Source organism: Lathamus discolor, chromosome 2, assembly GCF_037157495.1.
Source record: "Lathamus discolor isolate bLatDis1 chromosome 2, bLatDis1.hap1, whole genome shotgun sequence".
Classification (NCBI taxonomy): domain Eukaryota; kingdom Metazoa; phylum Chordata; class Aves; order Psittaciformes; family Psittacidae; genus Lathamus; species Lathamus discolor.
Window position 1 is genome coordinate 69,701,076 of NC_088885.1, and position 27,736 is coordinate 69,728,811.

Below are 27,736 nucleotides of genomic sequence, written 5' to 3' on the forward strand. Positions count from 1 at the left end.
TGCAAATGGCACTTGCAGGTTGGAATCTCTTTTGCTGAACTGTCACTCAAAAAAACTTGCTAGACTTTTCAGGAAAAGTCAAAATACTATTACTTACATATCCCATTAATGTTTTAACCCAGTTCTCATAACAGCTTCAAAGGATGAAATGTACAATTTAAAACTGTAAATCTGTTTGTCTGCCTGTCAAAACAATACCAGTTCTTGCTATGTCTAGCACCAGCAGTGGATTTACCGAACAGATTTCAGTTGCTAGTAGTCTAAACTAAATGTACTAACCAAAGAAAATTAAAATAGAAATAACAGATACAGACATTGACTCACAACCCAAGAGATTTACAGGAGCCAGAAAAATTCCCTGCCTATATTCTAATGTTGTTTCTCAGAGCAAAGAACATGTAAACATCTCCATTTCTATTCATTTGCCCCCACTGGTAAAATGAGGACATTAACATGTACTTAACTATTGAAGACAAAAGCAACGAAAAATAAAGCTGAATGATAGCAGAGACTATTCCTGTTCCCACAGAAGTCAGGCAAGTTTTCTCACTGTCCTTAGTGAGCACAAATCACTGCATTGAATGCGCCTGAAGACAGGAAGGACCTTTCAAGTCGCCACTCTTGCTATTAGCAGCCTGCAATGTTCCCTCAATCTGAAAACACCAGAGATTTTACGAATAGATAGGACTTTATGAAAATGTGAGATCTGGTATGACATGAGCTACAGACACGAACAGTTCCTGCATCAAGCCAATCATAGCTGTCTTAGCTGCCATAAATATTTAAGAAAGATAGTTCAGACTTGATTTAAAGCCTAACAGTTTAAGATATACAGAACAATTTAAATAAATTTCCTCTCAGCCACATGTATTGACATATTTTTATGTAGATACAAACACTTTATGAAATCAGACACTAGGAAAATGCACAAATGAACTGCATAAAATATTGTTGCTAACTTGTAGTTTTGAACGCTTGGAAAGTAAAAGGTAGGGTAGCTCTGGTGTATGCCAGCAGAAAAATAAAGAGGCAAGCTAATCCTCTCACCAGCGTTAAGTAGCAAACAGGACACTACTGTAACTTGCAACTACTGAAGATTATCCACTTCCATTTAGAGTGACTGTATTTCTAGCCCATATGGTTGCTAGAGATAAGGATGGAAAGGTGAAAAGAATCAAAATGAAACTTTGGATCTTGGTTACATGTCTTGCCCAAAAAACATGGCACAGTTTCCTACAAATACAAAATGGAAATAAAATGGTTTTGACTAACGACAGTATGTGGGTACCATCGCAGCAAAGAATCCAGAAAGCTCACATGCTTTCAAACTTACAGGCAAAATTCAGGGAAGCATCTGTGGGGGATGAGGTCACTCTGAGCCAGTAAATCAAAATGCTTAAACTGTTAAGCACCATATTCCCAGATTTTTGTTTGATCTCTTCCCTTCTCATTCAGTTTCCTATTTCCCTTGTATGAAAAGATGCAGTGCTGACCACAGCCAATGACCTCGGGAGCAGGGTACACCATCAGCACGCAGTGCTCCCACCTGCTTTTTGGCAGGGAGAGGTGCAGTGGCAGGAAGCGGGATCAGGAATGCCTGCGGGAAGGGGAGAGAAGGAAAGGGACCTGGCTGCTCCTCTGAGGCCAGATGGCAGGCCGATGAGAGTCCTCTGTAAGCTGGGACATGGCAACATAAAAAGGGTACTAATCTTTGAGGTAAGACGCATGCAATGTTTTATCAAGGGAGAATGCTGATATATCTATAATAATTAATTTGAAACTCCCTCTGTAATTTTGTCAATAACATCCATTCACTTAACAAGAGGGATGATAAAGTAGGGAGGGTTTGGAAGGACTCTGAAGATACAAAATATGTCTACCAAGAATCTGCAGCAGAATCAACATTTCTGAAGTCTCATACATCTATTTATAATGTTTATAATGATCAACTTCCTCACCTAAATCTCAGCACTGTCCAATTTACTAGAAAAATAATATTCCAGTTAAAAAAACAGCAGATGGGCAAACAAGGTAAAGGACATTTAATTTCAGTTGCCTCTCCTCCATGCCAACACACTACTTTGAAGGGACTACAAGTGTGGGAGGGGAACATATGTGCATGTAGATTGTGCGTCTTGGAGAATATTTGCTGAACGTAATCTCTCCTTTCTTACCCTTTCTTTCTTTGCATGATAGCTCAAATATACATTCACATGAGGGGTGGTTCCAGACATGGAACTTAAGCAGGCAAAAGGAGAGTCTTAAGAGTCCTGCACGCAGTGACTTCACCAAATGCTGTGTCAACCTTAAGACTTCAGAGACAGTACCCACTGAAAGTGGAGACACAGGCTTTAGGCAGCCCCATGACAGAGACTATAAATAAAGTTATTTTTCAACAGCACCCCAGAAGTTGCCTGCACCTTGATGGTGTCCAAACCAGAGCTTTGACTCATTCTGTCTTAGTGGTTTCTCGGTAAATACCAACAGCGCCTGCTGCCACTTAAAACAACCTCTGATGAATTCAGACAAAACTCCTGGCCTGCACACAATGTTTCCGTATCTCAGGATGCAAATGAAGAAGGAACTATTAACATTTAAGCACACGACTCTAGAAAGACAACCGATGCGGGTGAAATTCTGATACCACCCTAGGGACAAAATTATGGTACCTCAAAAGGAACTCTATCATCAAGATAGATCTGTCATAGATGCTTGGACTTCTGGAACAAGTGAGAACAACTTAAATATCCATCTTCACAGACCAAGAAGTGAACAGCTATGCTGAGAATCTGAAACTGAGGACATAGCAGAATATGCTTTGAAGCCTTGTGTGGGATGGTTTAGTGTGAGGTGTCCCTGTCCATGGCTGGGGGGTTGGAACTAGATGATCTTGAGGTCCTTTCCAACCCTAACTATTCTATGATTCTATGATCCTATGCAGCTTCATCTTCAAATTCCACATGAAGCATCTCCCGCCTCAGGCAAGAAACAGAAAAAGCTCTTTAAGGAATGTGAAATCAATGGAGTGAGAAAGTACAGCAACTTGGTTGATAGGCAAATGACAGACTCAGAGAGGTGCCAAACAGACCTTAACACAGTTTAAGGGCAGACCTGATACTTCCAGCTCAAGTGGGTACTCCAAAATGAGTACTCACTCTGTCAGAATTGGTCAACTGGAGGGGACCAACAAAATGCACCAATCTGAAACTTAACTGGCAGCATATTCCTTTCAACTATTTAAAACAGCTTTTCTGTGGGTGAGACCAGGAGTGCTGTAACTAAAAGGACCACTAGAACATGGCTCCTCCTGTCCATGCTATGGAGCACAGACCTTGAAGGAAAGTTGGTGTTCAAAAGGTAAATGTCCCCATGCTTTGTCAGAGTAAAGTCAGCTGCAGTAGCTGAGGCAGCAGGTAATACAAAGCCTCTGATCCCTAAAATTGTAGGTTGCAAACAGGCTTTTCCTTCAAGCTAGACAGACACCTGCCAGTCCTGGGAAGAGATCTGGAGACTGGCAGATGTCTGCATGGGCATAGAGGACCAAAAGTCTGAGTTCAGGATGGATGTGTTACACTGCATACAGCTTGCAATGACAATCAGTAAGCTGTCTAAAATTCTACCTATTGAAGAAATAAGTACACATTCTATCCTTCTCCCATTCTCCTGCATGCACCAGTTTTGGCTGGGATACTGCTAATTTTCTTCATATTAGCTACTATAGGGCTATGTTTTGGATTTGTGCTGGAAACAGTGTTGATAACACAGGGATGTTCTTGTTACTGCTGAGCAGTGCTTATACAGAGCCAAGGCCTTTCCTGGTCCTCACATCACCCCACCAGTGAGCAGGCTGGGGGTGCACAAGCAGTTGGGAGGTGACACAGCTGGGGCAGCTGACCCCAATTGACCAGAAGGATATTGCATACCATATGGTGTCATGCTCAGCATATGGTATGAAATAAAGCTGGCTAAAGAAGGAGGAAGAGGGGGATGTTCGAAGTGATAGTGTTTGTCTTCCCAAGTAACGCACGATGGAGCCCTGCTTTCCTGGAGACAGCTGAACACCGTCTGCCCACGGAAAGTAGTAAAGGCATTCCTTGGTTTGCTTTGCTTGCGCACACAGCTTTTCCTCTACCTTTATCTCAGCCTTTTTCTCTCTTACATTTACCATTCCAATTCTCTCCCCCATCTCACTGCAGGAGAGTGAGCAAGCAGCTGTGTGGGGCTGGAGTTAAACCATGACATTGCAGAAAGTAAAAAAATTGATTAAACAAGAACAGCAGCTTATTCAGAAGGATAAATTCACTCCTGGAAACAGCCATGACAATCTGCAAGACCAAACTGCAATGAGGCTGAGGAACACACATGTGTCCACAGACCATCCCAGACCACCTTATACTCTGAGACACAACTTTCACTGCAACTGAGAAGTAGAATGAGAAAATCCATCTTCCATCTGATCTAGCAGATCTTAATATTGATCCTTTTGGCTATGACATGGCAAGAAGCAGTTCTCTTAAATGATGTAGCTGAGTCCAGAATAGTACTCCAGACAGCCCTACAGACATCAGGATTGGCCTGTAATGTAGAGTATATAGAGGCCATGAGATGGCTCTTTTTGGAATCTGACATTCATTTTATGGCAAATCTTGGTGTTGCTGGAATCACTAACTTTAATTCCAGGAACAGTTTCAAAAGCGGAGAGAGAGATTTAGGCAGCAGTTTAAGCATTGGTGGTGCCAACTCTGGAGATACCAGTTCTAAAGAATGCAGTGATGGTGTTGGTGGAGCTAACCTAGGTCCTAACCTAGCTAGGACCCAGACTGCTGTGACAGGCAGAGAACTGCTGCAATGGATAAAGAGGGAAACAAATGCTTACAGCATTTCATAAAGGCTTTCAGTGGCTGAACTGGTTTGAAGGGATGATCAAATTAGAAGCCTCTATAGTAATCACAATGACCCAAGAGGACTTGACTTTACCAGTCTGGAAGGGAGAAGAGAGAGAGGACTTTCTTGGGATGGCTTTCTAAGGAGGATGGCCAGTGGCAGATCAAAGTTAAAGCAGTCAGATTTGTCTGACTGTCTTCCAGCCCATGCTACCCACTGGGTTCCACATCAAAGAAAGCTTTCACTGCTTTCTCAAGGAGAGATCTTCTGTAGTTCAAGCTCACCATCCCTTCCAGGAACTTAAAGTACACCACATGGAGCACTCACTGGGAGCAGGTTCTTCTGTGTCACACTAACAAACTTTTGCATGTGATGAAATTCAACCTCAAAGCCGGGGCAGACCAAAGGTGTACAACAGCCTTGGGAGACATCATCAAACCTAAAGAAAAGCACAGCTGCTCTTACTGAAAATTCATAGGAGAATTGGGCAGTTGAGAGAAAACATAATGACACAAGAACAACCCACCTTACACACTCACTGAGCAGGAAGGTAAGCAGGGCCCCTAACAAACATGTTTCTGTTCTTAGTGGCAGGCCATTCAAATATTCCTAATCTGAATGCATATGTAGACTATCACTCCAAAAAAATAACAGAGTAGGTCTTCCAGCTGAAATTTCATACTAAATAATCAAAATCTGCAAACTTGAAAACTATGTCTGCTCATTTACTGTCTCCTCCGTGCTTAACAGAGTCCTACTTCAATTTGCACTTAACTGGATTACTACACTAATGGCAAAGTGAAGTGTTAATCACGTATCTTTTTGTAGTCAATTAAATTTAACTTAAAACCCACACATGTATAAAGTTATGACTGCTCAGTGCACAAAGCTAGTCAGCAGAAACCCAGCATGATTAAACTGACGAAAAATTCCTTCCTGCAAATATGCTGTGCCACTGACAGCTCTGAGACTGACAGAGCAGTAGTTGTGATAAATTCCACAAAATTATATTCCCTATTCATTTCAGACAGGAAATAAACAAATCTAAACTGATCTAGATGAACTGAAAGACAAACTAAATGAACAAAGAGGGAAGATACATAACCATACTTCACATGAACCTGCATAACTGGATTGTGATTTAAAATAACTTATGTGAATATGTGCACATTTTTGTTTACTTGTTTGGCTCAGAATATGTACTTCATTTTTTTCAGTGGCCTTCAGACTCTAAAGCTTCAAATAAATCATTCTGTTTACTTCATATCACCAAGAAATCTATCTAACTCAGACATTTAAGAAACTTTAAAAAAAAGGGCAAAGGACATTTTCATTGGTAAAGAGTAACTTTATTATCTCAGTTATTTATCTATCAATTTTCTATGTCAAAACTTAATTTTTCAATTGTCACCCATATGAATTTAGGTTAGAAGCCAAAGATTAAGCAAGGATCTCTGATTCTGAGATGCTGAAAGCTGAGTGCCACCACCACATAAATCTTTGCAGCATCATCCTTTTCAGAGTACATTGTTAAGTTTACACTAGAGGATTACTCTTCCCTTTGTGCAAAGGTGTTACTGGGCCATGTGTGCGAACAAATACCTGAAAGCAGGTCTTTAGCTTGAACATGTCTATCACAAAAAGTGATCCAGAGCCATACTACCTCTGCAAGACCTATAGCAATGAGAGCAACTATACTTCGCCTGCCATGCTGATTATGTTTGGATGACAATACCACTTACCTACGACCCACTAAACAAAACTATGTCGAAACTAGTCAGTAGAAGGTCTAGTTTGTTTAAAAGTCTCTGTGAATCTCTGAAGGGTTGCTATTGCCTCTAGCCACATTTTCCTCTCTTTCACCTTTTAAAAATACACACAGCAACATCACAGTCCTGGCTCCCAGACAAGACAGCTTATATCAAACCTTCCCTTGAAAAATTAAACCAGTCATGAGTTTGAAGAAAAGAAAGTGGAGTGGGATACAGAAGATTTAAAAAATCACGAAGGCAGTGGATAAGGTGACTGTAGAACTGCTGCTTAACAAATCCCACAATGGCTGAACTAACAGACACCTGTTGAAAACTGACCAGAAAAAATAATCATTTTTTACTGTGTTTGGTAGGGAACTTCTGCAGTTTGCTGTCATAGAAAACTGGATGCAGACAATATTTAATCAAAAGGATTCATGAGTAACAGATCCATAAATGTTTAGAAACTAAAAGGATGAGGCAGACATCCCTAATTGAATGTCTGTGAAGAGCATGAGGGGAATGGAGTAAAGAAAGTGGCCAGGCTTATGTGCTGTCCTTAGTACGTCCTTTTGCCTCTTGGAGACTGAATTCTGGGCCAGATGGACCCTGCTGAGATCCGCTTGGGTACTTCTTCTGTTCTCTGATCTTCAAAAAGTTTTGAAGTTCATTGTTTCAAAGATAATAAACTTTGGTTCCAGGACAAAGCATCAGCAATTTACAGCACTGTTCACAGATGTGTCACAGGCCAGGACAGCTCACTACTAGGAAAGGTGAATGCTTACTCAGAAAAGACAAAGCACTGATAGAGGGTACCGTTAGAGAAAAATATTTCACATCAAATCCACCAGCTCAAGAGAAATGAGGCTGCTGCTGCTGCTCCATGGCCCAGGTCCAACCAGTAGCAAGGCTGAAAATGTTTTCCTAACAGGGACATGAACACAGAGCACACATATACATCACATGCATATATGTATATATAGCTGGACATACGGATCCCAGACAGACACTCTGAGCACTCACACCAACAGTCATCCTGCTCCCTGATCCACCTGAACAGGGCAGTGGTCCATTAAGTGGGAATGTATCACCATGTCCGAGGTAGACCCCACCAGCAGCTGGGCTCAGAAACTCAGTCTGCCAAGTAGCCACCCCTGGATAACAGTCTCCCAAGCTGCTGCACCTGCACATACGAGCCCCCAGGGTTGCAGCCTCACTCCAGCTGCTGGTACAGACCATTGCAAATGCAGCCAGAGGTGTTCAGGACTCCTCTGGTCCTCACAGCTGCCCTCCTGTGCTCTCACCCCTAAGGACATAAAGGTGCTCTCATACCCAGGGGTGGCCCTTGAAGACCCCCAAACCCATCCTGGCCCCCAGCCTACTTCACCTACTCACTGGCTCATCTGGCATTATCTTTGCTAGCAATCAGACCCACACTCGCTCCAGTTGCTGCACTGCACACACACCCCCCCATACACACAAAGAGTAAAGAGTTCCTTACTGGAAAACAGCTGAAGGTAGACTTTAGTGAGGAGACAGGACAGACTGTGCTGGTGAGGTGCAGGGCATTGCCAGACAAGCATCTTGACCAGCCAGCCCTTTACACAGATGAACTCTTTCATTCCCTTATCCCACACTTGCTACTGCCCAAATCTCTTAAATTCCATCTTTGTCCTACTCTTTGGTTCCTCCCCTAAATATCCCATAATAAATCCTGTGCAATGCCCGAAAGCCCTTGCCCTGCATCCCTTTACACGTCCCACACCACCAGCTGGCAACCCCCTTAGACCAGGAGGTAACTTGGAGAGCTGCTCCCCAAGGCTCACGGAGATGGGTTTCACACCCAGACACTTGAGCTGAGGCTCTGCAGGGACAGCCCTGGAAGGGATCCGGACAGGGTCTCACTCCCTGAGTCTGTAACATGGATTTCTGCCCATGTGCTTCTCCAGGCTTGTGGAAATGCACCTTTCATGGCTCTCCCACGATGGGCCCAGCAAAATATTGTTTGCCTGTCCCTATCCCCTTCTCTGAGCATCTCTGTGGGTGTGCAGAACAGGAAGAGCTTTATCACACAACCAAACAGGTACCTCTGGAGTCAGCCATACCTCTGGAGTCAGCCGGCCTTGAAATACAATGACTTTCCACCAGCTTTCTAAGCTCTAACACACGGATTTAATATGTCACAGGTCATCTGTTTCTTAAAATAACCTGTGATGATCAATCCCCCTTCAACATCTGCTAGGAATCATCACATATTGCGCCTGCCATAAATCAAATATGGTTATTAATGATTAGGTAAATCATCTAACGAACCAACGGTTAGCACACGCTATAGTCAATAACTCGTGCACATCTCTAATACTACAGCTTCAGCAGTCTCATCAAGGTCAAGGCAGCAACTCAAGTGGTTAAAACAAAGCCTTTGTGTCTCAGCAAATTGGGGTGTTACAGACACAGTCTCTGGTCTGCAGACAGATATGCCTGGGGCCTCATACAGTGCTCAGTCCAGTGCAGTCTTTTCACTGATGCAAGAAGGCTCTGGATCAGCCTCTGGAATCACAATGAGGTTTTTTCCATTTCATTTTTGGGGTTTGTTTATTACCTCTCTGTTGGTCTTCTGTTCCATTAAGTTGTTTTTGTGCTTCTTCAATTTTGTCTGCAAAAAAAAGAAGTCACTGTTAAAATACTTATATAAAAAAACATAAGATTTTAGAAAGTCATTTACTGAAATCTGTCTTGAACTATCTGTACATACTTATGAGTGACGCCATTCACAGGTAAATATGCAGTACATTATGAGTAATACAGCCATATAAAATTCTATCATGTTTTACTTTCAAGGCTATTGACATGTTAAATTACACGGAACTGCAGAAAGAAAAGCACTGGCATTGGATCTGCAGCCGACAGCTAATCCCACCATAGCTTTGTACCATCTATAATAATTAATGCAGTCAGGGGACTCTTCGGAATAGGTATTATGGTACATTACAGAATATTTTAATAAGCTTTTGAAAAATGCTGTTAGAAAGACAACGGGGCTTTAACCACAGTGACAGAGACAGCAAACAGGATTTGCTGCATGAAGTGATGGAGCCAGCACTGTCACACAGGGGTAGTGGGGGGTGAGCAGCAGCCCTGTGCGTATTCCTTCATGAAACTACCCAAATTCCCGTGGAGGCAACAGAAGCAAAACGAGGCCTTGAGTCTTTACTCTCATCCTGTTCTTCAAAAATCACCTGCTGCCCTCCAGACACATCAGTGATGGGAAGGGAACTGTGTTTCTGTCAAAGTTGTGAAGACGATGCAGTGGGAAAGTGGAGGGGGCTTGTTCTGCACGTGTGTGCATTTCAAAGTGCAGAGCAAGAAGCAAGAAAAGGGGCAACTGGAATGAATAAAACTTGAGTCCTAGTTTTTTTGGTAGCAAATAGTCCTCTGAGCGGTTTCAGGATGGCTTCAGGTTGTGTTGGTAAGAAGCAGTGGCAGTGGGAGAAGCCGAGCTCCACATCAGACTATGGCCTGTCTACCCAAGGTCTGAGCTTGGAACACGGCTTTCAGATAATACTGTTCATTTTCCAAAATACCTGTTCAGGCTTTCTTTTTTTTTTTTTTGTTTGTTTGATTCTGTTGCTTGGTTTTGTTTTTTCTCATTTGCTCCCAAAGCTGGAGCAAATGAAGCTTCTGAGAAAGTCTAAAGACTATTACAGCAATTTTAAAAGCCAAACCTCTTCCTTCTTCCTTTGAGGTTAGCAAGACAGATGTACATATTTAAAGGGAAGTTTTATAACACAGTTTCTTTTGTACTGGCTCACTGGCTGCTGAAGACAAACACAAGCAACTCGAAAAAAGAACTATCTTTTACCAGCAATTTACCAACTCAGTTATGCAGGTTTACTTTAAACACTGAAGACTTGGTATTTAACATCTTCCTGGATTTCAACTACGGCTGAAATACTGTATGTATCTATACTTTTTTTTAATAGGAATGGCTGTAAATAATGATTTCTAGCAAAAGTAAGAGGAAACAAACAATGCTTCTTTTATATATATGTGCCAATAATGCTATTAGAGAAAAGTCTATCTTAATCTCATATTGTTTCCCCACAGGTTATTGCTTTACAGAAAGGTGATGGAATAAGCAATTTACAAAGGTGCATGACATGGGATGAAATACACTAACATATACAGGAAATACATAGGAAACAATAAACCTCAACAAATTAACCCTGTAAATGGAGCTGTAGGATTCACCAAATGCAACAAGCAATCACACCCATAGACTGGCTATCAAACCCATTTCCCCTCCGTTTAGAGATATGCATAAGGTATGTTTATCTCTTGAGAGAATGTAAATAATTTGTCACCAAAATTTATGCTTAAGTAGACAAACAACTAGAGTTTCATTCTTAAAAGAATTATCTGCATATTTCAGATAAATGCTACAAGGAATGGATGCATTTAAATTCACCATCATCCTATTTTATAGAGAAAAATTACTGAAGTATTTTGGAAGCATACTATGTTAGATTGCCAGAAAGATTAATCACTTTGATCTCCTTAGCTGAATTCTCTCTTATTAAAAGAAAAAAAGAGTTCCTACCAGAAATTCACAACCACCCCTTTGTCAGAGAGTAATCCCAAACAAAGAACCACAGATAACACAAATAATAACTAGGTAAACATGTGCTTGGTACCCAGCCAGAAAGTCTCCTACATCTCCTGACATGCTTCCCCCAGTGAGTTATATTTGTTGCGTATACGTCTTCGTACCTGTGGAGGTATCTCTGTGCAGAACACTTTTGAGCATTGTGAACAATGGAAAAATTCAGTGCTGGTTCCGATTTTGACTGTAAGCAATGCAGGGTATATATTAACATGGGTCTACTTCCTAAATGTTTCATTGTGAGCTACACATCTTTGGAACAACCCATAGCACAGAGTTACCTGCTCTTGTTGTTACATCAAGGCATGTTTAACACCATCTTACAAAATTTGTGACAGCTGCTTCACAGCCTGCTGCATATTACCACTACAGATCCTATATGGATGACTGCCTTATGAACCACTGTGTTCCAGGCTGGAAGGAAGAAATGGGTCATCCCAAACCTCCGTGGAGTAGGTGGGAAGAGCAGGCTTTTGAACGACACACACCAGTGGCACCAAAACACAGCCACCCCAATGCTGACAACCTGCACATATGCCAACAATAATTTGCTAATTAACAGCAAATTCAGATTATCCAGTAAATCCCTTCTCTCATATCTCCCTAAATTAGCCATATGTGAAACATTTTAAGGCAAATTACATATTACATGCCATATTATTTCATAATTATATGATAGATTCTCTTAACGGTAAGCACCTTTGAAAACTCCTTATAAGCAAAAATATATTACACAAACCTCATCTGCAAAGCCCAGGAGGAACTGAAAACTACACTGCTAATTGCAAATAATATTATCCAACCCATTACTCACTTGATTTAGTATTATTTCAGATTTAAACCTGTGATAATGGAGCTACTGTCTAATCTGAAAATTTTACAAAAGAAACTTTATTACTGGAATATTAGTTACTTCTCCTAGGATAAAACCAAGTAAGTTAACTAATGGAAATTTCTAATTCATGGCAGATATGGCACCCTCTTCATTTCCCACAAAATGACAGAACAGTACCTATCTTTGACTACTTTACTGCAAGACCTATCCTAATGCGCCCAACCTTCAGATGACAGCCTTCTAGAACAGCACACATCTAGAAGCAGATGATGATGGTGCCAGACACACTTATTTAAGATGGGACACTGCTCACCAAGTGAGGGGAAAAAGAAATAATAGAAGAAATTGCCATGTGATTCCATGTGATACCAGCATAACAAGCTATGCAGCCAGCTCGTTTATCCCAGGCAGGTGTGTAGTTCAAAAAAGCAAAGCTCAGATAATATCATAATAGGGTTTTTTTTTTAATGTGTGTACTTACTTATAAAACATATTTATGGCTATATATATGGCTTTTACACATATTTATTTTTATATATATATGCACAGGTGTGCAAAATAAGACGAAACAACAAGGGTGCAATCGCTTTTCTTACTCCATTATTACACCTTTTTACATTATTGTCCAACAAAGCTCTTTCAGCAGGTATCTGCTGTATGGAAATATCATCAAATTCCTTGGGGTTTTAAATATGTAATGTCCCTATGCTTTTTAGGAACACGAGGAAGGAGACTGACACACTGTAATACAAGCTTCTTGTTTTACACGCCTCCTGCTGTGATAGATCATTAAATGGATACCAAGAGTCTGAGTTAGATACGGTGGTGCTGTGGTGGGATTTTAAACAATAGAATAAACTAGATTTTTCAACAGCTTTACATTCTCTGTTTTTGATCTTCACTGAGATTCACCTCACAGATTTTAATTACACCACAAATAAAATGTAGTTTAGAAATGACTTTTTTTTTTTTGTGAGATATCAACATACCAACATACACAAACCTTAACATGTTTATGTGTATCAGAAATGCATTAGGAGTTTTCAAGAAAAACTTTAAAGGCCTTATTTATATGGTCAGTTAACGAAGAAAAATGAAGGGTTGGGAATTTCAGCAAAGGAAAGCAGAAATACTGAAAAGCATGAGGTTTGCAAAACATAAAACCAGCAACTTCTGACAGCAATTTAAGCTAGAGCAAAAGAAATCTTATACTTGGGGGTTTGTTTGGGGGTTTTGGTTTAGGATTTTTCCACCTCTTTTTTGCTCAAGAGAGTCCCCAGGCCGGTGTAATTAGTCCTGCTGAACAAGTCACCTTGCAGAGCAACACCACACACAGGAACAAAGACTGTGAGAAGTGCTCATTAAGCTCACGCAAAATGTCCAAACATTAGTATTTTTCATTGTACACATTTGCATGTGTCTGTATCACTGTAAAAGGGGGGTTCTGGCTTCTTGTTGAAAACACAAAGCTTCTGCTCTAAAACAATAAAAATGGCCTTGGTTTTATTTTTTCTATCTCACATACTCTGTTTATGGATAAGTGGAAAATCAACAGATTTACAACATACTGGATACTAAGACAGGCTACTTCATCAAAACTTTGAGAAATACAAGCTCACATCTTGCCTGAAAGGCTGGGGTTGTACACTCAAGTATTTAACCAAAACAGCTGGAAGAAAAATGTCAGCAATTTTTTTCCCCTTCAGTTAAAGGCAAGCACAATTCTCGGGCCTTGTGCCTGAGTCATCCTAAGAATACCTCCTGCAAAACACATTCAGACGGAAACAGTTTTTCTACTTGCTTTCTCCAAAAACACCTTACTGCAGCAGAAGACATTTGAAAAGTGATTTTAAAAATTACTTTGCATGGGTTTTTTTTCCAGAGGATACAAAGATACCATTTTAATGATTTTTGTCTTGCACTGATCTAGATCACTAGCAGAGAAAAGACCTGCAGTGACAAAATACTCTTTAGCTGATCTGGATTAATGCAATCACACTACGCACACTGGGCAGTATTACTGAAAACTGAACTGCAAGGGGGTGCCTTTTTTGGGGGGGGTGGTGGGGTGGGGGGGGTGGTGATGCACAGCTTGAGAAAACCATTGATGCGAGTTCAAAACTCTGCATTTTCCATTGCTACTTCATTTCAGAGAGCAAGTGAAAAGAGGCTGGAGACCCTGTGTGGAAACCTCCATCTTCTAACTGTTGAAACCCACCAGGTTAATGTGCCAGTACCAAAGTGCTGTGATTTCACTGGATGAGAAGTGTGTCCAAAGGCACTCATTATTAAATGCACAAAACCCACAACCAATCAATAAATAAAAATACCCTGAGCACCAGATGGGCAGTGCAGAGAGGTGTATGAAGAAGGGATCAGATTTGGCACAGCAGGCCCCGAGCCCACTCCCATCTCCCACTTGGGCCATTTCGCATCTCCCATTGAGTGAAGCCTCGTGCCTTGAGCATAAATGTTTGCACAGAGCACAGTGGGAAGGGCACAGGATGGGAAGGGAAACGGGTGGGAAGCCGATGCAGCGGGTGAAGCTGATGCAAGCTTGGAGCACTTCCCTGGATGTCAGGCTCCCTCGGCACCAGCGGCAGCATTTAATCCCAAGGCACCCTGCCTGCAGGAGGAAATACCTGCCACGGCTGGGAGGATGAAGAAGCAAGGGGGTTGCGATGCTTGGCTTTTCCCTTTCGCTAGGAGGGTAGGCTCTTTACAACCTGCTAAAACAAGAACACTGCAGTCTTTATGCGCTTTGGTTAACTGAGATGAATGCCAAGACTTCCTTTAACTAGCTAATTAAAAAAAGGAAAAACAATCAAACCCCAAGAGTCTTGTCTGTACAAGGAGCCCATTAGGTTAATTGAGAGCTCAGCACAGCTGGTGGGGCAGTTGGCAGGGATGCTGCCTCTTGCCCATCCCTCGGGAAGTGCGAGCCGAAGCTCAGCAGGTCCCTGCACGCAGGCTTCCCGCGCAGCAGAAGGGCCTCCAAACCTGAGAGCCAAGTGGCACAGCTTGAGGAGCAGGTCCCAACTGCACCCTGGGCTCACAGAGGGATGGCAGCATTGCCCCTTGCTGCAGAAGCAGGGGACTCTGCAGACAGGAGGTGCCAGGGCTGGCAGAGCCAGGGACCTGAGGATGCCTTTGATAGCTTGGAGTTCCCACTGCTGCCTTCCTGCTGCAGAATGAACACCTACAATGTTGGCAAACAGCAAGAAAAAGGCATTTCACTAAACCCATAGGATGAGGCACTCTTCTCACTTAAATTTAAATCTACTTTTAATTAGCCACCATTCTTCTGTCCACATACGTTTCCCTTTTCCAATTTAATGAGGAACACTCAAAATTAAAAGGAAGCGATCAGATGAGGAAAAACAGTCCCTACATCTTCTCTGTAATTTTATAGTGTGGGAACTTGACACTTTTTGGCGTACGGTTTGTTTTGTGGTTTCTCCTCTCCAGTTTGAAGCTTAGAGAATCACAGTACCACAGCACAATGCACTGCCAAACACTAAGCCTGATAACTGATAGCACAGATGACCCCAGCCTACCAAAAATGTGACGTAAAGCAGATTAAATCTCATCTTGTCAGATGCTACTGGGTTTGAAGATCGCTCGTACAGCTGCAAGGGGGGGGGGGGGGGAAAGACTTCTTCAAAATTACGTGACTACAAACCCCTTAGCAACTAGTAGGATGATGCAGGAGCTGTTTGTCAGTTTAAAAAAATATCATATACTTCTTTCAAACATAAAAAATGAGATTTAAAACATCTTAAAATGTTCTACTAGTCATTATAACCTTGATTAATGACCTGTTTTATCAGCTTTTCAAGAATATTTTATGCATTTTTCCCTTTAATGTCAACTCTGAATGCTCATCATACTCCCTGCCATATATAATTATTTGATTTAAAAATGAAGAACCCGTGACAGATACTTTACATAACCCCGTTGAAAACAGAAGATAAAAGTCCTCTTATTACTCTTCATTTTAGGAAAAAAGGAGCTTGCAATATTTGAAAATACAATCTATATTCTGCAGATTAAATTAGTGTCAGCAATAAACTGCTATACTGTACATACAATAAAACAGTCAACGGAAAGGCTGTATGTAAATTAAATAAATAATAGCTTTATCCTTGCCATCATGTGTATTACTTAAGCATGGCAAGGGCTCCTGATAAGCCTGACAAGGTGTATGTGCATAAATTACAGAAGCACTTTGCATATGAACCCAAACTCAGCCCCTGTGCCATCAATTTACAACTAGGGAGTTTCAGCTTTTTCGGTTTACATGATTTGAATTTCTATTATGAGACTGTTAAAGTCATTAAAGACTGAGCACAGGAGACGGGGGGAGACGGGGGGGGGGGGGGGTTGGCAGGAAGGGGATTTCTGGATGGCTGTCTCCTTACAGAAGGATGCAGCGAACAGTGAGGTACCTGTGGGGATGGGCACAGTAGCTGCTGCCAAGCACAAAACCTCAGATGTGCAGGTGAAGTATCTTCAGGAATCTCTCCTGCTTTGGCACCTTTGCACCCAACCCTGCCAGGGTGGCACTTTACACACAGATTTTCCACCTTTTCCACTTTTCACTTCACTCCCTTTTCCACCTGCCCCACAAAGCCAGGCAACCCTACATCCTAAGTGTCCTTCCCACAGCCACCAGAAATAATTCATTTACACATTGTCTCCCTCCTGTACCAAAGCACAAATGAAGGCACTGATTGCAGGGCCATTTGCATAGCCCCTAATCAGCCACCCAGCACAGTAATTACACCATTGCTATGCTGACGCTTGAGCATTGTTCTGCTCCCCTGCCAAATTCTAGCTGTCTACCTAGGATGGGTGATTATTATCACTAAAATATGCTTAATAATTATTTAACAGCCTCGAGGGCATTCGCTGTTCCAGGCTTGTATTTGGCTTTTTCTTCCGTTTTTGCTTTTTCTTATATGTCACCCTATACTGGGGATAAAAGTTAAAACAAGATATTAAAGTCACTCTAGAATCACTCTAGTTCACCGCCTTCTCCAAGCTGCTGCCATGTGCACCTTCATACCTTCTGCACTGAGACAGGTTCCCTCCCCCGATAGGTTTACTGGCCTTTGATGTCATGTCCCCAAACTAGAAAAAAAAGTGTGGTTTTAATTATTTCTTTTTTTTTTTTTTAAAGCTCGATACAGAAATTAAGTAAATGCCAATGAAATACCTGTAAACTTTTTAAAAACCAGCCAACCAAACAAAAAAGGCAAAACCAAAACAAAACCAAACCCAAACACAACTTTTCCACTCACCAGAAACATATGTAAAAATAACAACACCTGAGGCCAAACAGATTCCTTTAATTTATGTATTTTCTCAAATACAGATCCTACACCAAAGCAGCAGACAGTGGAGCCAGACACCCCCTAGCCAAACAGCGGAAAAACCTCCCATCCATCTTTCTGGTACTCCAAAGCACTTGTCCTCAACTGCAAGGCTGCTGTGGGAGGGCTTGCCCAGCACAGAAAGGCACAAAACTGGTTCAACAGGTAGAACAACATCAAGAACTGGTGTTTCACCACCTGAGGTAACTGCGTGGAGGCTGTCTGCAAGTTCTCAGAAGGGTCAAACTGCACTGTAATTTCTTCCTCTATTTGTGTAGTTCCCCAAATGCTACTGAGTTTAAATGGCAGAAATCATGGAAGTAGATATATTCAAGTGCTGAGGAACCCACAGTACCAACCAACTATCCTGTTTAAGTATAGATTAATTTTCTTAAGCTTAGCATATACTGTAAAAATCATGTCTTTAATGAGATCCTAAATCTTAACAGAATCTTTGGTAGGACTTTGGATACTGAAGTTCTTACAATTACCTGATGTTAAGACGGACAATAAATAGCACTCCTGGCTAAGGAAAAAAAAAATTCTTTATGACATTTACAGAAATGAAGCAAAGCAAAAGCCTACAAGTCAAGCCAAAAGCCCAGCCCAGCATCTTGCCTCCAGCAGCAAAGAGTGTAAGTTAAGAAAAAGCAGAAGACACGTGCTAAGTTGAAGACTTTAAAACCACACATCTCTGAAGCAAGCCCCAGAAGCTCCATTTGACCCTAACAGGCCCCACAGATTATTCCTGTATCAGTTTCTCCAAGGGTGCTTTCAATTTGTGTGAGCTTTTCATATTTTCCTTCTTCGCACTTCAGGGCCTCATCTACTTACTCATTCTTTATACAAAAGCTGCTCAACAGACTTACGACCTTTGCAACTTTTGCAGTACAATTTTATCCTCTTTGCATGTGGAAGTGAAGAAGTGAAAGAGAATTACAAGGAAGATGTCAGAATTAATCCTACTGTTCAAGATGAAGGCATATCACAGATGTTCCTGTGACAGACACGTTTTTCTTTACTACTACCATACACATTCCTAATGTTTTATTTGCTTTTTGACAGCTAGTGAGTATACAATTGACTTCTCCACACAAATATATGAACCCCCAGATATACCCAAGTGTTAACAAGCAACTCAATTTAAATGAAAAGTTTGAATAATTTTCCTGTGGACATCACTTTGCGTTTATCCACAGTGAATTCCATTTGTCATTTTATAATATGGTTGCACAGCAACCTAATGTCATTTTGAAGTCCTTTCCATTTTCATTTGCATCTTCATCTTCACCTCTTCTCCATCAAATCAGCAACACTGCCACTTCGCTATGCGTGCTCTTTCCTGGATCACTCAAAAGAACAGGAATCGACAGAGGCACATTTCTATTAACTGTAAAACGGCAGGCAGTGTTTGCTAAGGAGTGGGTATTGACTGCAAAATGTGCAAATATCAGCCTCTCGATAAATTTACACACAAATGATTTTTTTTCTGGGGTGTCAGGGGAGCTCACTTGATACTCTGTCTTTCCTCCTTAAAACCCTATCAGTATTTCCAGCCTGTCTTTAAAACCCAGCCTCCCCAGTCACCATCCTTCTTTTACTGTAGCTCAAAGACTGTGCCTCTGGGTCATCACCTCCAGCCACCCTGACCACTCCTTCCTCACCAGCTCCTGACAGTGCTGGAGCATCTTCATGTATCAGCCTTATAACCAGACCAACTCTTAACACACAGCTTAGGACTTCTTCCAGACCGATGGTTAGCTACCATTTCATGCTATTTGGTAAATCCACTTTGAACAGGGATGCAAAAAAGACAATCACCTTCAAATTCTTCTTTGGAATACATAAACTTTAACTCAAAGTTAAAGCTTTTCAGGTATCTCTTTTTTTGTGTGCTTGTTTTTCCAAGAGCTTAGTATTAATAGGTCTTAATGTTACAAGCCAAAGCATGTGAATACAATCCAACACATCAACAGTCATAATGGCATCAGCAGGTCTCAGTGCTAAAAAAAAAAACCCAAAACAAAAATCCACAATTTATAATAAACCTTGCCCTATGTACTTTGAGAGTTTATCTTTTCATAGTAACCTTTTTATTTTTACCCTGATTTTTTTGTATGCTGAATGAAATGTCACTACCTGCAGCTTTAAAGCAAGAAACAACAGAAATTGGACTGACAAAACAAAAAACACCTTTGAAAACTAGTCAGTACAAGCTGATGTAGGACTGGGTGTACCTGAAACACAAAACTTGTGCAAAGGCACAAAGAGATGATATTTTCTTGTTAAGAAAATATCATCCAGCCATGAACAGGGGCTTATCCACTCTAAGAGGCTTACAAACAAAACAGCCCTAGGCAGTTCATGTTCTCTTCTCAGGGCAAACACAAATTGGGGGTGGAAAATGCACATATTAAGCCAGTATGTCACTTCAGTGATTTATTTTTACTGTTACAGAATCATAGAATAGGTAGGGTTGGAAAGGACCTTAAGATCATCTAGTTCTCTACTTGCTTCCATCCTCCCTCAATACCTAAGACAAAAAGCAAGTCTAGAGTATTCGACTGAGCACCTGGGTATTCTCCAGTCCCTGTGCCAATCCCATCAAAGATGATAGGAACAAGGATAAAACATCTCTCCAGAAAATGCACATGGTCTGCACAGGGTTAGGCAGACCCTAAACAGAGCAATGAAGCTGTGGGGCAACTACCCTACGTTATCCAGATTTGCCACAGTTCCCAAGGTACAACTTTGGGAAGGAGGGGGCCATCCGGCAGACATGCTGAGAGGAAATGAGGCATGTATGGGAGATGTTCCGTAACAAAAGGAAATAAACACGGATCATATATTCAGCGACACATTCCCAGCAGATTGAGATGAGCTGAAACTACAATGCTGCAACTTTCTTATTTTAAAGAGCTATTAGAAAGGAGCTGCTCGGCCACTAACCATTAATTGAAGTAGAAGTTGCAAGCTGACCTTGCAGAGCACCCCACAGTACACAGCAATAGATCCTACACCATCACCCTCCAGCACTGTAAAAATAGAGATGTCTGCTATTTTATTCAGGGCTGAATGGCAGATAGGCCTTGTAAGACAAGGCTGTACAAAACAGCTACTTTTTTCGCAGGGAACATGGACGGAGGGGAGGAAAACATCCCTGGGGCCAGATTCAGCCCATGTCCTGCCAGCTAGTAACCTCCCATCTAAACAGGTATCTGTTTCGTCAGGGAAAATAGAGGACTTGGAGTCTTCTGTTGCAGGGGGCCAAGTGACAAACACCCACATTATTATGAAGAGATTATTTTCTGGTCACAGCCATACAGCAGCCTGCTAAGGCTGTGCTCAGCTTTAAGCACCTACCTTGGTTACTACCCTACGAGCCACACAAGCCACTTTCTTCCCCAAGCCCCGTAAAACAACAATTTCAGGGCTGTGCTGGTCCCAAGGCACTTGTTAAAACCTGTCTCCAGCACAGCCAGCTTGTATCTTGCCTCTCTCCTCCTCTGTGCCTGCTCTGGCTGGCCCCAGGAGCTGAGAGGAAGGCTGGCCCCAGGGGACACCGCTGTGGCTGGCCCCCAGCTCCCCACTGCACCTACAGGCACCCTGTCCACCCCAGCTCACCTGTGAAGGACAGCACTGACCCGTCCCTAAGTCCTGCAGGGAGTCAAAATTGCCCAGATGACGCAAATGCAGTAAAGGGTAGCAGCAGCCACAAAAAACCCAGCATGATTTATAAGCATCACTTATGAACAAAAATGTGTTGCGACAGAGATTCCACACCCCAGCCCCCGAAATATAATAGATTCCTCCCTGAGAAGAAAGCATGCTGAAGTATCTTACTGGCATTCCTTTTTTACTATCTTTGAGATACCCTTAGACAACAAATAAGCTCCCAAAAAAAATATTCTGAAATGTTGACACTGCAAATTTAGTTCATTACTTTTTATACAAAAAGCTGGTTATGACAAGAAGCTAAGAAGGTTTTGTTTAGTAAATAAAGGCTATGAAACAATCATCGTAGTATACAGACAGCTAAGTGTACCATTAATATGCTAAACGGTATTCTGAAAAATGAAGCAAAAAATATATAGATCTACTCACATTCACCTCATCCCACAAGGACAGCTCCTGTTGCCATGGAATGGCAAACTATTACGATTCTTTTAAAAAAAGCCCAAGTAACATCTAAACCAAACCCAAAACCTTGTCCTCTTCCCCCCTTTTTCTAGCTTTGCTGGTGAAATTTTCCTTCTTTCCTCAGGAAGACAATTAACTATAGCTGCCTCTTACACACCTACGAAGTGATGGCACTCTGCAATCGAACATCACCCGCATGTTTTTTCCCTTTTTATTTAGAATTCACGCTCAATTTTGCATCGTCTGATTGAAGACGAGGGGGCGGTGAAGAACGTGTGGGAGAAATCCACAGCAAGCTGATGCACACACCATCCCATCCTGCATTTGGAAGCGAACAATTCAGCCTGGAGGGACCTTGATTCAATAGTGATCTGCCACAGGGAGCACCCAGGGACTTCAACTCCTCAAATAGGTTTTATATGGCCTTTAACAGAAAGATTTTGCACAAATCAACTCTGTGCCACACAGCGCAGAAAGTCTTGCATCCAACTTTATTAACTCGCTTACATAAGATATTTTGGGGGTTTGTTTTGCTGGAACAATGACTTCTGAAAAATATGGTGAGTGGGAGAAGAAATTACTAGAATGTACAACTTGAGTAAAACAATGAAAATGCAAACCCAGGATAGTATCATGAAACTGCTTTCTGGGTTTGTTTTTAACATGCCTGTTCAGACAAACATTTTCTTGCTAGCACTAAAATTAGTGTCTTGAGAAACAGCCACAAATTTCCAAAACGATTAAGATTTTAAACGGCATTTTCATCCATATATACCCTAATCTGTTTATTTCACTTTTAAATGTCTTAACTATTTACAGAAGTTTTTTTCTCAATTTTTTTTTTTTTTCTTACAGCTCAGCTAAAATAAATTTCTGCTCAAAGTTTCCATATTTCCAGCCAGAGAAAGGGTAACCAAGACAAAATTTTTGCATGGTTAATAGAAGAAAAACAACACTGGAAACTTTGCATGCACAAAGAAGGGAAAGCGGAGAGAATGAGGCCAACTGGACAACCTCTCATGCTCTTTAACGTCTCTTCTCTGAGGAGGTTCACACTGGCTAGTAAGCCACCAAGTTACCCTGACAGGCACCAAGAGTTGTGTTGAAGGAAGGTTTAGTCAGCTCTCACCAAAGCCCTACTGAACACCAGGTCTGGTTTCAACCAAACCTAATAAACACTGAAGGGCATTACACAAGGAAAAAGAAAAGGTGTTTGGGGAAGAGACACCACCAGCCCACAGCTGCAAATCTCACACTTTCTTCTGATGGCATCCTGCAATGGAAGACAGAGATTTATGATTGGACTTGATACTCTTAAAGGTATTTTCCAACCTAAAAGATTAAATGATGCATCACTTTTCACTGATGCTTACAGCTGAGCCAGGCTTGTAGTGATGTAGCAGGGCACCTGCCTGGGGAGCAGAAAGGCAGCCAGTGGCAGATCTCACTTTCTGCCTCTGGGTGCTCCTTCCTTGGACTTTCTTGACAAATCATCACTGATTGGCTGCCAAGGAACAAGCGCTGCTTCCCTAATACTTTCTGTTCTCCAAATACTTACACTTCTCTCTAATGCTTACATCTCCAAATTTACTTTGACCGTTGTTATAAACCAGCTCACAGAACTCTTGGAATGACTGGATTTTGCAGCGCATAAAGAACAGGAGCAAGGCTGGGCTCAGTGCTCCTCAAGCTCTCTCAGGTTTCCTCTCTTGACAACCCCTCCTATGCCAAGAATCACATCAGCAAGACCTTCCTACTCTCCTCTTCTGCCACCAGATTCACCCGGTGCTGATATTTAAGGCTGTGAGTGGTAGGACAAGGCGTGCATCCACCAAATATACATATCTGGTATTCCCCAAGTAAACTGCAGTAGGTCAAAGGCCTTTGATGCCTCAGACTTGGGGAAGACCTCAGGTTGTGCACAGAACTCGGAGAGCATTTATCTCTCTTTGTGGTTCTTAAATACAAAGGCAAATGTTTTGCTCCATGCTGAAATGGGTGAAGGAAAGGAGACAGGCAGGAAAAAAAAATGGGGGAGAGTGGCAGAGAAGAAAATGATGAAGTAACTGAAATCCATAAAATGATGAAGTACAGCAAAGCAAATAAAGTGTCTGTGCTGTAAAAATGATGCACTGAAATTATTTTCTTCTCCTTTTGCTTTCTCTTTCCTGAGAAGATAGATCAGTTCATGCTTTGAGGACTCTACTTAGGAGAAATCAGAGCAAGTAGGAAAATACTCAATGCATGATTTCCTGTTTCTTTTTCCTTGTAAATAAACATTGGACAATATTTTATTGGTGATAAAATTTAATTAAAATATATACTCTTACAGCATATGACCTGATGCTTTCCTATCTTCAGCAGTCTTTCTGTCTTGCTTCTCATTTTCTGTAGCTACAATTCATAATTACAAACCAAGCAACCTCAGGTTAATCCTGAGGCAAGAATAATCAAATTTTTATAGGTAGTCAGGTCCCTGGCTTTTGGCTTCATGCTTTAGAATAAATTGTAAACATATAATATTTAAAAAAACCCCACCAAAACCCAACCAAAACCCAAAAGCCAACTATAACACCCACTGTTCAAATCAAGTTTACAGTTCACGTGTTCAAATACCTTAGTTCTCGTTTGTTTTAACCAATTTAGTAAATACTTCCAACTGTTTTAAACTGTGACTGTTTTCATTTTCAAGAACTTCCAGCGATTAAGTTTCATTCAGATTAAATACTCGACAAGTATACATTAACAACTCAAGTCATGATTCAGCAACAGAATCTGACCTCAATTGCCACTTATCGAGTGGGTCAAATTTACACTCTCACACTCCTAGTAGGTAATTTTGAAGATTTTGGTGGCTGCAATTTCATTACCTTACCTGCTACAGTAAACAAATGATTTGGAAATTGCTATGCCCAATTCAGCCCAAAAGCTGGGAGAAACCCAATGGCACTCGATGAAAAACCCTGGAAAAATTGGGATTGAAATCTGGAAAAACAGATGACATTTCAAAATTATTATCAGGATATAGTTTAGAGCACGTAAACAGTTTAAGTTCCTGGCTTAATTCACAGGTTAACTAGTCTATCATAAGACACCTTAGGAGTCACCTTCTAGGACAGCTAGAGCAATTCAACCCAAACAGTAGTTAGCGGCCTCAATTGTGGACTATGGAAAAGTGTTTGTACATGGAATACCATGTTACAACAAGTATACTAAGACAAAAAGCCATAATCAAAGCACTGACATGCATAAAGAAGTAAACAGGTCGAATCCCTGTATCTGTTTTAACTACTCATACATTCAATTTTTGACCTGTTGGTGTGTGGCACTGTGAAACTGACCTACAGGTCTCAACGACTCTCTCTGCACAGGATTAATTCCTGGACACTGCTGATTTATTTAATTCTTTGTGGGAGGAGGTGGTATTTGGAGATAAAACACTGGCTGCTTCAGGAAAAATACAGACAATAACAATACAACTATTTTAGAAATAGAAAAAGTTCAAAGAAGAATACTAGCACTTAGGAGCCTATGGATGATCCTGTATAAGAAGAGTTGAAAAGATCACAGCAGTTTAATTTAGAGGGAGGCGGAAAATATTTGACATAATAGGGGTATATTAGATAATAAATGTTACAAGGAAGGTCAAACTGAGCATTACTGGAAAAGAAGACCAAACTGAAACCTCATAACTCTTACTTGTAATATCAAGATGTAGGTCTTAGGAGCTGAACTTCTCACCAGTTTTATCAATTTATCTCAGCTCTCATTTCCTCCCTGCTTTCAGGCAGGTATTTAAAATGCATGTGTTTGAGATCTAGCTTTCCCACTGCAAATGAGTTCATTGATCAATTCTGTTTGAAAAGACAAATGAGAAACCCTTTTAAACACAATGAGATATTAGCTCTTGGGCTTTTGTCATGAAATACTGAAGCTCTGTACTGGGGAATCTCAACACCCACTTTATTAAGAACAACACACCCTGGCAAGGGCGAACAGATAACGTTCTTGTTAGAGATCAAATGTGATTTTCAGAACACCACCCGGCTACTAATTGCACTGCATGAAAGGTTAAAAAAACCCACAGAACAAAACACCACAGTCCACACCTGGTTCTTGCAAAATCACCCACTGAACCACTTGTTAATCTCCCCCTGAAACACTTTCCAAGGGCCACTTCGAGACAGGATGCTGATGAATCACTCTGGATTTGTTTTAAAGAAATGAGGAAAGAGTTAAAAATAATTCTGATTGCTTTAGAAACTGACACCCTTTTTGTTTTGATTGAGATGAAACACCATTACATGCATGCAATACCCTTTAAACTTGCCACTATTCCAACAATAACTAAAGCTGTTCTAAGAAACTACCACCCAAATGGAGATCGCCACAGGTTTACAGTAAGCTTGCCATTGTAAAGTCGGAGTAATATTGGAATATTACCAAAAAAACCCAGCTGAGCCTAGTTCAGAGTGACCTGACAGTAAACACCAAAATATGACTGTTAAGCCGCTGCCCACCGACTCCAGCAAAAACACAGCAACCCAAACAGCAATAGAGCCTTTTCTATTTTCAACAGCAACTCCAAGCTAAACATATTTTCAGCAAATGCAATACTCAACCCAAATGGTTAAGATGACATTTCTAACACAAGAACATTAAAATACTCCTAAAATTTAACAATTAGGTTAAAAACATGAAGTTTTATCATGCATTTTAGCTTTACCATTGCACTTCACTCAGACTGCAACCTCTTAGATGAACTCAGATTCTTGTTTGCCAATATAGACACTTCAGTTCTAGTCACAAGCATACCTGACCACTGACCCTTTAATATTTCTTTTAAACAACACAGACTTTTAAACTTGCAAGCTGTTTGCTTAGAAGTTGGCACTAGTCCATCTAAAACCATTTCGATTACTTGAATTCAAGCCTGGAAAAGGATTTTTGTTTTGCAGTATCTTAGCTTCCACAAGCCCATCCATGCTGAGCCCACTATCTGCCCTGAGTCCTGACAGCCTCTGATGGCTCACAAGAACACAAACCTCCTGTTTAGCCATCTATTCCTGCCCAAACAAACCTCAAAGGACTATGTGAACCAACCCAGCAATGACTTTTAATTTTTAATGTAATTTACTGATGTTCCAGTAAGTCACCTATATCCAGTATATGATGCTACATGTGACAATGTTTGTGACCCGACTCGTAACTCTCTTGATCTGAGCCTATCTTAACGTTTTGGAGATTGTTCTGAGTCAAACTAAAATTAAAGACACTGATAGGCAAAACAAAGCTCAATAGTTTGCAAACTAACTGCCATCTCTGCCTCTACATATGCATATGAATGTACACATTTTTAAGGATGCATAATTAACAGTAAGAAAATAGTTCTCAGAAACCAGAAAGCTAAAGTATTTATATCAATAGCTGAATCTTTCTCACTCTATCTGCACAAATAAACCTACTGAAGTTGCCAGCTTTTGTTAAAGTGAGCAAGATTAGGTTCTAAACATAAATCAATTTAAGCAGTCAGAAACCTTCAAGAAGTACTAAAGTTGCTTTCAAATTCCTTGCAGATTCTTACAAATTTAAAGTCAATTGCCTTAGCCTGTTGAAACAAAGTTAGTGTTTTCTAATGCAAGACAACATTGCTACCACATGCAACACAGTTCCTGGAAGACCATTCAAAATCAGAATAAAAGTATTTCTAGATAGTATTACAAAGGTGGTTGGGGAGGGTTGGGGGGTGCTGGTAAAAGGGGATACTGATCTTACAACTGCAGTATTTTTTTAGAAGTCCAGGTATCCATGCTAGTCACAGATTTGGGTTGGTTTGGGATTTTTCGGGTTTTTTTTTTTTTTTGTTCCAAATTTTGCTATGTGTTTATAACCACAAAAGCCAGTAAAAGTGCCTTGATTTGCAAGAGGCACTACAATCAGATCTAAGATAAAAATAAACCTCATTATCTATAAGGTTGCTCTCAAAAGTCAACACATTGGCATCACAAGAAATTAATTCATCAGGATATTTCTGACAAGCACAGTTTTGCTCTGAAAGGTTACTTTTCTAAATTAAGCATAAATATCT

General features: G+C 41.0%; 1 protein-coding gene across 8 annotated transcripts in view; it reads right to left on the minus strand.

Annotated features, from left to right (window-relative positions):
* HIVEP1 (HIVEP zinc finger 1) overlaps nucleotides 1-27,736 on the minus strand; it is a 133,532-nt gene that overhangs the window by 49,778 nt on the left and 56,018 nt on the right. For all 8 annotated transcript variants that reach the window (XR_010610049.1, XM_065667345.1, XM_065667344.1 and 5 more), the window contains one exon: nucleotides 9,238-9,291. Coding sequence is in view for 7 of the 8 variants with exons in the window: in XM_065667345.1 (XP_065523417.1) it covers nucleotides 9,238-9,291 (54 nt within the window). In the remaining variant the exon portion in view is untranslated. The remainder of the gene's footprint in view (nucleotides 1-9,237; nucleotides 9,292-27,736) is intronic.